Consider the following 9,505-nt stretch of genomic DNA (forward strand, 5'->3'; position numbering starts at 1 on the left):
AAATGTTTATATATGTATAGATATAAAATTTATGCCTCTGATTCCTCTGATAAAAAATTATATAAAAAATTTATGTATAATTTAATTTATGCTTTTCCTCTGATTCAGAGACTGGGATCTTCTATTTACCGAAGAAGAAATGTGAAAATAAAAGTGGGGGAAAAACTGTTCTCTGAAGTTTTTCTAATAACCAGAACAAGATACTGTTCTAAGTTTTCCATATTCCTATGGAACTCTCTCAGCAGCCATGAGCTATGCCTGAGTCTCACATCACCTGTGGCCTTTTCCCAATCACTAAATTAAAAAAATAATAATAAAGATGTAGAGATAAACAAATGCATTATTTCAATGAACTATTCTGTTCTCTTTCCAAGTACTTTCCACCATGTATTTGTAGTTTCAGCTATGATATATGACTCATTTTGGAAAGTAAAATTCAGTTTTCCCTATCTTCTAGAGAATAGTTCAGGAGTGGTTACTGGAGTGGAACAAAGGTATAGCATAAACTGTCAAGGTGATTCTGTGTAAAGGAGGCTCTAGTCCTTCCAGGGTAAAACAAAATATTGTTTTGTCTGCATGGCAAGGAGGTAGATGTAACCTTAGTGAAGGTCTGCCCAGTGAGGTGAGGAGAATGTAGAGTAAAACGTTTTCATAAAAATAAATAAATAAATAAACATGAAGCATGACAAGAAAAGAAAGCAAACCTGAGTAGCATTTTTACCCTGTGGTCCTCAGCCCCAAGAAACCCTAAGGAACAATTAAATAAAACATAAATAGTATAACTCAAGATCCTGGCAGAAAGCCTACTACAAATACTTACCCACCTAACCTCTCTGTGACAGAAGAGCAACCAGTTAGCCCTTCCATTGCTAAATCCAGAGATAGACCAACAGTGCTTTCTGCCATGTGGAAAGAACACTGGCAGTAGAGTTAGACAAGAGCTGAAACTAGTAATGGTCTTGCGAAAATTATTTTCCTGTGACTTTACCTATTTTATGAAATAGGAATAAAATTTTATATCTCAGAAATGAGTTGTGAAAATTAAAAAAAATTAAACAGATCTAAAGATTTTTTTAACGTTTATGTGTATGTGTGTGTGCCTGAAGAGTTTATGTGCACCATTTGCATGCATGTGCCCAGGGAGGCCAGGAGTGTTGGATTGATGCCCTGCAACTGGAGTTATAGGCAGGTGTGAGCTTCCTGATGTGGGCACTGGGAACCAAGCCCTGGGTTCTCTGGAAGAGAAGTGACTGATCTTAGTTGTTGATCCATCTCTCCAGCCCCTCCATAAATCTAATAACATATTAATACTCAATTATCTATATGTGTGAGGACCATTAAGTAAAAGACAATAAATATCTCAACTCTATATTCTTAGGATACTATCTTAGATAAAGATTTCATGGATGTTTATCTGAGTAACACATTCATGCAGGAATGTTCTAAAGGACCCTTTCCCTTTAAATATTTACGAGAAAGGGCTTTTTTAAAAACCTTGCTCTTAGTACATTTATCTTTGATATAATTTTCATTTGAAGTTTTATTACTGCTCCTCGGAAGTCACTACAGTGCCCTTTTATCTTACTGATATCATCCTCTTCTTGGGAAGAATCTTTAACTGCCATGTAAACCATTTTCTCTCGCTGCATTCGGCTCTGGTCAAGCACTCCAGTAACAGAATGTCCACTGGTGTACTCACTCTCTGTGACAATTTCTGTTCCACCTTAAAAATAAAAACACATATCAAAATACAGAAGTATCATTGAGTAACTCTCGAATTACTGGGGAAGACATATAAGGTATATAAAAATTCTAAGACAAACTTCAAGTGCCATTAAAACAGTCACATAATTTATACCTTAAATGTTCACATCTAATTTCAGTTCTTAACAAGCATATCACACTTATATGTGAAGCTCAAATTAAATTTTTATATAGATTTACCCATTTATTCCTCATAAATTCCCTATTAGATAGTCAACAACATTATGGCCATCTTGTGGATAAGGAAACAAGCCAAAAGAAGATTATATAAATCAATGAAGGTCAGCTATATAGTAAAGGATTAACACCCAAACCACCTGGTTCTGTAATCCATACTCTGAATCATTCCTGATTTCTTATTCCAAATCAAATCTTCATTTTTAAAATATTTTCTGCTGTAATATTCTCATGTCTGAAAGAATCTAAGAATTACAATTTGTTCATTCCTGATTTATATGTAAATATTCCTATAAAGATTTAAAAATTCAATATCTAAGAAGTCTATACAATTTTTGTCTTTTGAGAATTTTAGAATAAACTTCAGGAAGGGTAAGAATTCTAATTTTTCATATTTTATCAATAAAAATAACTTTGTACCTATTTCAACATCATCTTCAGCCTCTGCTTTAAATATATACACTTTTATCACTTCTGAACCAAATCCATCTTCTTTAACATCTTCTTGTGAACCATCACTACCGATTTTTAATGGTGTGTTCCCCATATGCTCTAATTTCTCACCGACATCATCTACTGTAAAGGACAGAAAAGGAAATGTTTCAGTTTAAAAGCACCACTGATATTTAGTGACTATTAAGCATAATTGCAAAGTAAAATAACAGTCTACCCACTCGGTTCACTTGGTCCCCCTTTATTCATTCACCAGAAATGCTATATTTTACAAAAAAAAACAATATTCAAGATCAGATATACCACATGATAAAAATTATATAAAATATTTACAATTAAATTATTTTACCAAAGCCATGTCTTTATAGAAAAAGCATTGAAGTTTAAAATAGTAAACATACATTTAGGTGGAATATGCTGCTCAAATATGACTTATGATTGTGGCAAAGTCTTAGTATCTATTCATTATATTCCATGCAATTGATGTGATATTAATGTTATCCTTAAAAACTGTAGAGAAGAGAATAAAATTTGTAACATAAATATAAGTGGTCGTCTTACATAGTATTTCTTTACCTTCTCATATACAATGTTTTAGAGTCATTGTAGGAAAAAGGAGTATAAATATATATTGATGTATTTACTTCACATGTAATTTTGAAATAAAGCATATACTGCACTTGAAGTAACATCTTATCACCAATATCCCTAACAGAAAAAAAACAAGATACATCCTACTCATAAAATGAATTATCAATAAATAAATAAATAAATAAATAAATAAATAAATAAATTCTCATAAACAAATTAAATAGCAGCTGTTTCTAAAACTAATGAATACATAAGATCTAGGATTAGAAAGTTAAAACAAATCATCTGATTTCATAAACATGGTGTTTTATAAATCATTATAAATTAATACTTTAGACTCTAATTTTTGTTGAGGCAGTTGAAGAGAATTTCAAATCACAAATTTTGTGTGTGTCAATTTAGAGATGTAGACTTCATTTCAAAATCATATACTAAGGAAATACCTAACAGCATAGTACAACATTTTTTTCTGTTAAAAACTTGATACTTCAGAATATATGAAAAAAATCATACAAAAAGGTAAAACAGTTACATTTGAGACTACTACTCACATTTTAAATGTACACTCACAATTTTATTGTATGTTGCCTTCAAGGATGACATTAATGTCACATGAATACTACACATGAACTCCCAAATGTATAGCTTATGTTAATAAAAGTTGACACAGCCATAAGTCACATTCAAGCAATATATTCCTTACAAATGTTTCTATCATTTTAATTTCAACCCTGTTTGAATAAAAACTAAACATAATCTAAACCATTAACTTATTATGTTTCATAGTACCACACATGAAATGTAAACATACTGAAGCCCTTGAACAGATCTAACAATTTTCGAACTATAAAAATTAAAATAAAACTCCTTTTCTCCCTACAGATAAAAGTTATGCAATTTGGGAGTCTTTTAGATAGACCCACTGAAGGGGTACTCCAATTGTTCCACCCTGTGTCCCTGTTCAGCATGGAAGAAGCCAGAGCGGTCTGCATCCCGATTCCGTACTGGCAATTTGGGTAACCTCTTTAGAGGATGGTGTGACAAAAATAGGAGGCAGGAATTGGTTAGGCAGTCAGGGTAAAAAGACTCCAAAGAAAAGTAGCCAGTTTCTTGGCTAAAAATCAAAATGCCCTTGGGCCTCTTAGCAACATACTCTGTTCCAAAGACCAAAAATGCCAAAAGCATTTGGGAGCTCTTATCTAATCCCTAAAAGATTTTAGGGTTATCTCTTCAGAGGGGGGATGTTAGAGTAGCAAAAAGCCCCATTTGAAAAGAGAGAGAGAGACACACAGAGAGAGACAGATAGAGAGAGAGAGAGAGAGAGAGAGAGAGAGAGAGAGACAGACAGAGACAGAGACACAGAGACACAGAGAGACAGACAGACGTGGCATTGCACGACATGGGTGCACTCACTTACATGCAGGCAGTACACTCATACACGTAAAATAAAAATAAAATATGTAATAAATATTTTTAAAAAGAAAAAAAATCAAATAAAATGCACTCAATGGATATAAATTTGGTAGTCTTAAAAATTCTGCAGGATATAAAAGGGTCAAACTCTACATTTTCCCTAGTTCATTTAAAATGGAAAACAACATATTTGATGAATTGTTTTTACATTGAAAGTTATTTTCTATTTGTGTTTAAATATCTGATTCCATTCTATTAAAAAAGTTGAATACTTTGTCAGAGAAAAACAACACTCAAATGATAAATAAATGAACTAAATATTTTATTCCACCATAGTTCCTAATTATGCAGCTATATTTTTGGCAATTCTAGATGACAATGTCACAAATAAGATGATGAACTACATGATCTTATTGGCTTAATAGTATATCTTATCAAATGTTACATATAATGAAATTATAGAAAAATTAAAGAAGGTAAGTTATATTTTCAGGAATAATGTACTTTCCCATTTGTTGAAATAAAGAAATGATATACAGAAAAATAAAGAAGTCCAATTTATGAATTTCTGAAGTTGGAATAACTGCAAATTAATGAAATAAAAATATTCTCATGTGACAAATACTTCTCTATTAAATATAAATAAAGTGATCGTATATCCTTCTGAAACACAGAATTATAGTTCAAAAATGAAAGCTTATATAATAAATATTTTTGCTACTTCTAATATGTGTACCATAATTTTAGCTTTAAATATCTAAATTACACTTGCTATACTCTCTCACTACTTTTTCTGTTAGCATTCTTTCTGATATTTCTACTTTTATTCAAAGTTTCATAATTTACATTTAATGTATCCATTATTTTCTACTTAGAATAAGTGTCTCAGAATTAACAGTCTTTGAATGTATAGAGAAAATCTGTTCTGTATTTTCAGCTCATAGATAAAACTATTTTAAAAACTGATGTGTAGTTTCAAGAATTTAGCCATCAGCTTTACCAGTATTTATTCTAGATTCTTAGTTACAGAAAATATAGCATTAACAGAGCTTAACTAGGCAAACAACTGACTTAATTAAACCCTTAAAGAACTTCCTTCCTTCTTTATTTGTTCAGATACAGAGTTTCTACCATGTAGCCTAAGCTTATTTAAAATTTACCATCATTATATCTTAACCTCCTGAATGTTGGGATCATGGGCATGTACCACCACAACTATTTGTGAAAGACTTCTTAATGTTGAGAAAAACTAAATACCAAATATTCAAGCATAAATATTTTGCTCATTTTAGGGTGTGCCCCACAGTACTGTTTATCAATCCACCGGTAGGTGGGCAATTGAATAACACCCCAAATTCTAATAGCATTAAATATAAAAGAGTAAGGTGTGCTGTTTGCCAGCACTGGAAACTTAGGAAGCATTCAATATTCCTTTGTATCTCATTGGGGCTATTTAATTAAAATTCCATTTTAGAAGAATATATAATGTAATATTCATTTTAAAAATAAAATAGGCATTTAAGTTTCCCCCTGGTATGGAATATCAATGAAAAGTGTATCGTGGTTATTACATAACTATACATTGCACTAATAATATACTACTGGGCTTAAAGATGAAAAAAGTACCTCTATCTTTTATTTTATTTGTTTTATTTTTACATCATGTTTATGAGCATTTCGCCTGGATGTACGCAAGTGCACCACATGTTTGCCTGGGGCCGGCAGAGGTCAGAAGAGTTCCCTTGGAAATGGAGTTATGAGACAGGTTCTCATCTAATACAACTTGGTTTTTAACTCACTGTGTAACATAATATAACCTTAAATTCTGATCCTCCCGCCTCCACTTAAGTATTGAGATTGTAGGCATTTCCCACACCAGATTTAGAAATGTTTACTTCTTCCTTTAAAACCCTTTTGCAGACAAATGACAGAAAATAACATAGGTATGACTACTTAAAATACATAATGTCTAAATTTTATAGCACTTTAATACTGAAAAGTTTAATCAATAACTTTCAATAGTATATTGAATTTATTTAGTACAGAGATACTAATAAATTTTGCCATATTTTGTATGATAATCACTGCTTTTAATGTCAGATTAAGATATAAAAAGGAGTTGCCTGAGTAATCTACATATATGTAAGAATATGTAATAATATTTCCACCGTCTTTTAGGGCTTTACCTCATTCTCTTTAAAGCAATTTAAATATTTACCTCCAACATATTTTCTGGCTTGGTATAGTGGGACATGCCTGTAATTCTAGCATTAGAGATGTAGAGACAGGAGGACCAGGAGTTCAAGGCCAGCCATGGTGACATAGCAACTTTGATTCCAGTGTGCGGGGCATGAGACTCTGTCTCAAAAAAAAGGTGCTCACAGAATAAAAGGTTAACAACATTACTTCAGAATTACATTTTAAAAATTAGGTAAATCTAGTTTCTGGTTTTAGTTTTAAATTCACTAACACACATATACAATCGTTTTATAAGCATACAGACACACATGCAGAGACTTTCATTTATTTATTTATTTATTTATTTATTTATTTAACTGAGCTTTTTAAATTTCATACAATATTTTCCTGGCAACTCGCGGCTTGCTTTTGTGAACCTGTGGCAGTGGTGGCTGAGTGTAGGACCCATGTCAGCTCAAATAAACCAGGGCCCAAAGGGGAGGTGAGAAACAGGTGCCGGGCCAGCACTAGACTGAGAGCTATTTGAGACTGATTGCTGCTGGGTGAGGGAGAGTATGACTTACATACGACCGCTGGATGGGCTGAGTAGACTCCAGGGGACGCATTTACACTGAAGGACATTTGGGTACATGCAGAGACTTTCTATGTGGTGATTTCCTTCCCAATGATTTTTTTTTTTGTATTTTGAAAAAGAAAAAAAAATCCTGAAAAAGTTAGAAGCCTTTATCTAATCTTTACTACTATTTTGTGCACATGCATATGTGTGTGCATGTGCATGCATGTGTGTGATGCTGAGGATGGAACACAGGACCTTGTGCATGACTGGCAAGTGCTCTGCCACTGACCTGCATTCTAGCCTGACTCACTTCTTTTCTAAGCTCCATCAAAAATATATCTTGGGACTCATTATTATTTATGGTCTGGCAAATCTATCACTCAGAATACAAATAAAATATGTCTACCTTCTTCCTTCAGATGGAATGCTATACAGATCTCAAAGAGCAGCCAGCAATAAATGCATTAAATAGTTCTGCATAGACTACATATACAATTAATAAAAACAGAACATAAACCTGGGAACAAGTGTAGTACACAAACTATGCTTTGTTTCAAGCATTTAAAAATTCATATAACCTATTTCAATATGCTAAACTTCTTACTCCAGCACCTGCCATGTTAAAAAGAAAGCATTGGTAACATAAGTTACTCTTTATTTTGAAAGATACATATTTATCATTATAATTTTGGATCATTTAATAATCTTGTTGAGTCTTTCAAATATATGTATTTCTCTTCTAAGACATTAATAGCCTTTTTACTTTCTTTCAATGAAAAATTTCATAAATTAGAAATATTGGTAAACACAAAAAGCATCTCAACAATATAGCTTTGAAAGACATTCCATGAATTTTATTGCATATACTCTTTCTAAATTGTATAAAGTGAACGAGAAAAATTATGTTTCACTTACAAGATATCATTAAGTAGTCTTCAGAAGTGCTCTTGACATCATCATCATCATCGTCATCTTCAGTTTTTATTGTAACGGTAGAACCAGGAACACCAGCAGCTGCTTGAATGACAGTTTCTGTATCTGAATTAGTTACAAGAACTTCCTCTGATACCATTGTGGGCGAGTCGACACCTGAAACACAGTCTTGGACCACATGTCCCAAATGTCCATCAGGACCAGTAACAAGATCAGCCACAAAAACCTGCTCAGGTACCCTAACAGTTTCTGTAATTAACTCAGAAGTCAAGATATGATCTCCATCATCTTCCTCTAAATCTTCTTCAATGGCAACATCAGCTTCAAGTACGGCTTCAGGAACTATCACACCTTCTGTTACTACATCAGTCTCTGTAATGATATCAGGCCCATGGACAACTTCAGCTGCAAGGCCATGATCGAGAGTTATCCCATCATCTGTGACAACATCAGAAACTAACACAGCTTCAGGAACTGAAACAACAATATGGTCTCCATCTATATGTGCAGTACCAGCCATTCCAGCCACTACAATACAAACAATTATTCAAAAAGGAAAAAAAGGATAAAGTTATTTTATTAATAAAAATAGTATACTTAACACATAACAAATTCTATAAAATCTTAAATATTAAACAGGGCTTAACAAATATACCATTTTCAAAATACTGTTGATAATTTAATTGTAATAAAAACATTACTAATTAGGAATTGGGGTAGAGGTCAATAAAAGAGTCAGTAAAATATAAATTACAACCTTAAAAGTAATTCATTGTTGCATAAAATCTTCTACTAAATATGTGGTTATTAAATAAATTAAAATAAATAAGAAAGAAATGAACAATGAAATGCTGTAAAAAATCATAAAAGTCATAGGCATCACCACACTCCAATTGAAACAGTTAAAATAAAAAAAAAACAAGCTGATGATGATCTCTTACAAGTTTTGGGAAATGTAAAATGGTAGCAGACACTCAGGAAATAGATTGGCAGTTCTACAAACTGGCCCTGAACTCACAGAGATCCATCCCCCTGCCTCTGTCTCCCAAGTGCTTGGATTAAAGGCATGCACCACCACATCCAGCTCAGTTTCTTACAAAACTAAACATTCATTTACTATAAAAGCCAAAAACTTCACTCTAAGGCATTTTACCCCCCCAAAATTTAAAACTATTAATTATACTGAAATATTCAAAAGAGTTCACATTAGCTATTACTCATAATAGCAGCAGAAGAAGAGTACTACACAAATATCTATCAACAGGTGAATGTTTGATAATACCAACTTTGACACAATTTGTACCATAGACTAATACTTCACAATAAAAAGTAATAACTATAGAAACATATAACAACCTGAAGGAATCTATAGAAGCTTATGCTGAGTATAAAAATCCAATCATCAAATATTATAAAATG

General features: G+C 32.4%; 1 protein-coding gene across 3 annotated transcripts in view; it reads right to left on the minus strand.

Annotated features, from left to right (window-relative positions):
- The window catches only part of Znf711 (zinc finger protein 711), a 28,049-nt gene that overhangs the window by 6,928 nt on the left and 11,616 nt on the right, over positions 1–9,505 (minus strand). For all 3 annotated transcript variants that reach the window (XM_008822526.2, XM_008822535.1, XM_008822516.2), the window contains 3 exons: positions 8,069–8,614; positions 2,362–2,517; positions 1,586–1,723 (listed from right to left, as the gene is read on the minus strand). In XM_008822526.2, coding sequence (XP_008820748.1) covers positions 1,586–1,723; positions 2,362–2,517; positions 8,069–8,614 — 840 coding nt within the window. The remainder of the gene's footprint in view (positions 1–1,585; positions 1,724–2,361; positions 2,518–8,068; positions 8,615–9,505) is intronic.

Source organism: Nannospalax galili, unplaced genomic scaffold (genome assembly GCF_000622305.1).
Source record: "Nannospalax galili isolate Female #2095 unplaced genomic scaffold, S.galili_v1.0 scaffold10, whole genome shotgun sequence".
Taxonomy (NCBI): Eukaryota; Metazoa; Chordata; class Mammalia; order Rodentia; family Spalacidae; genus Nannospalax; species Nannospalax galili.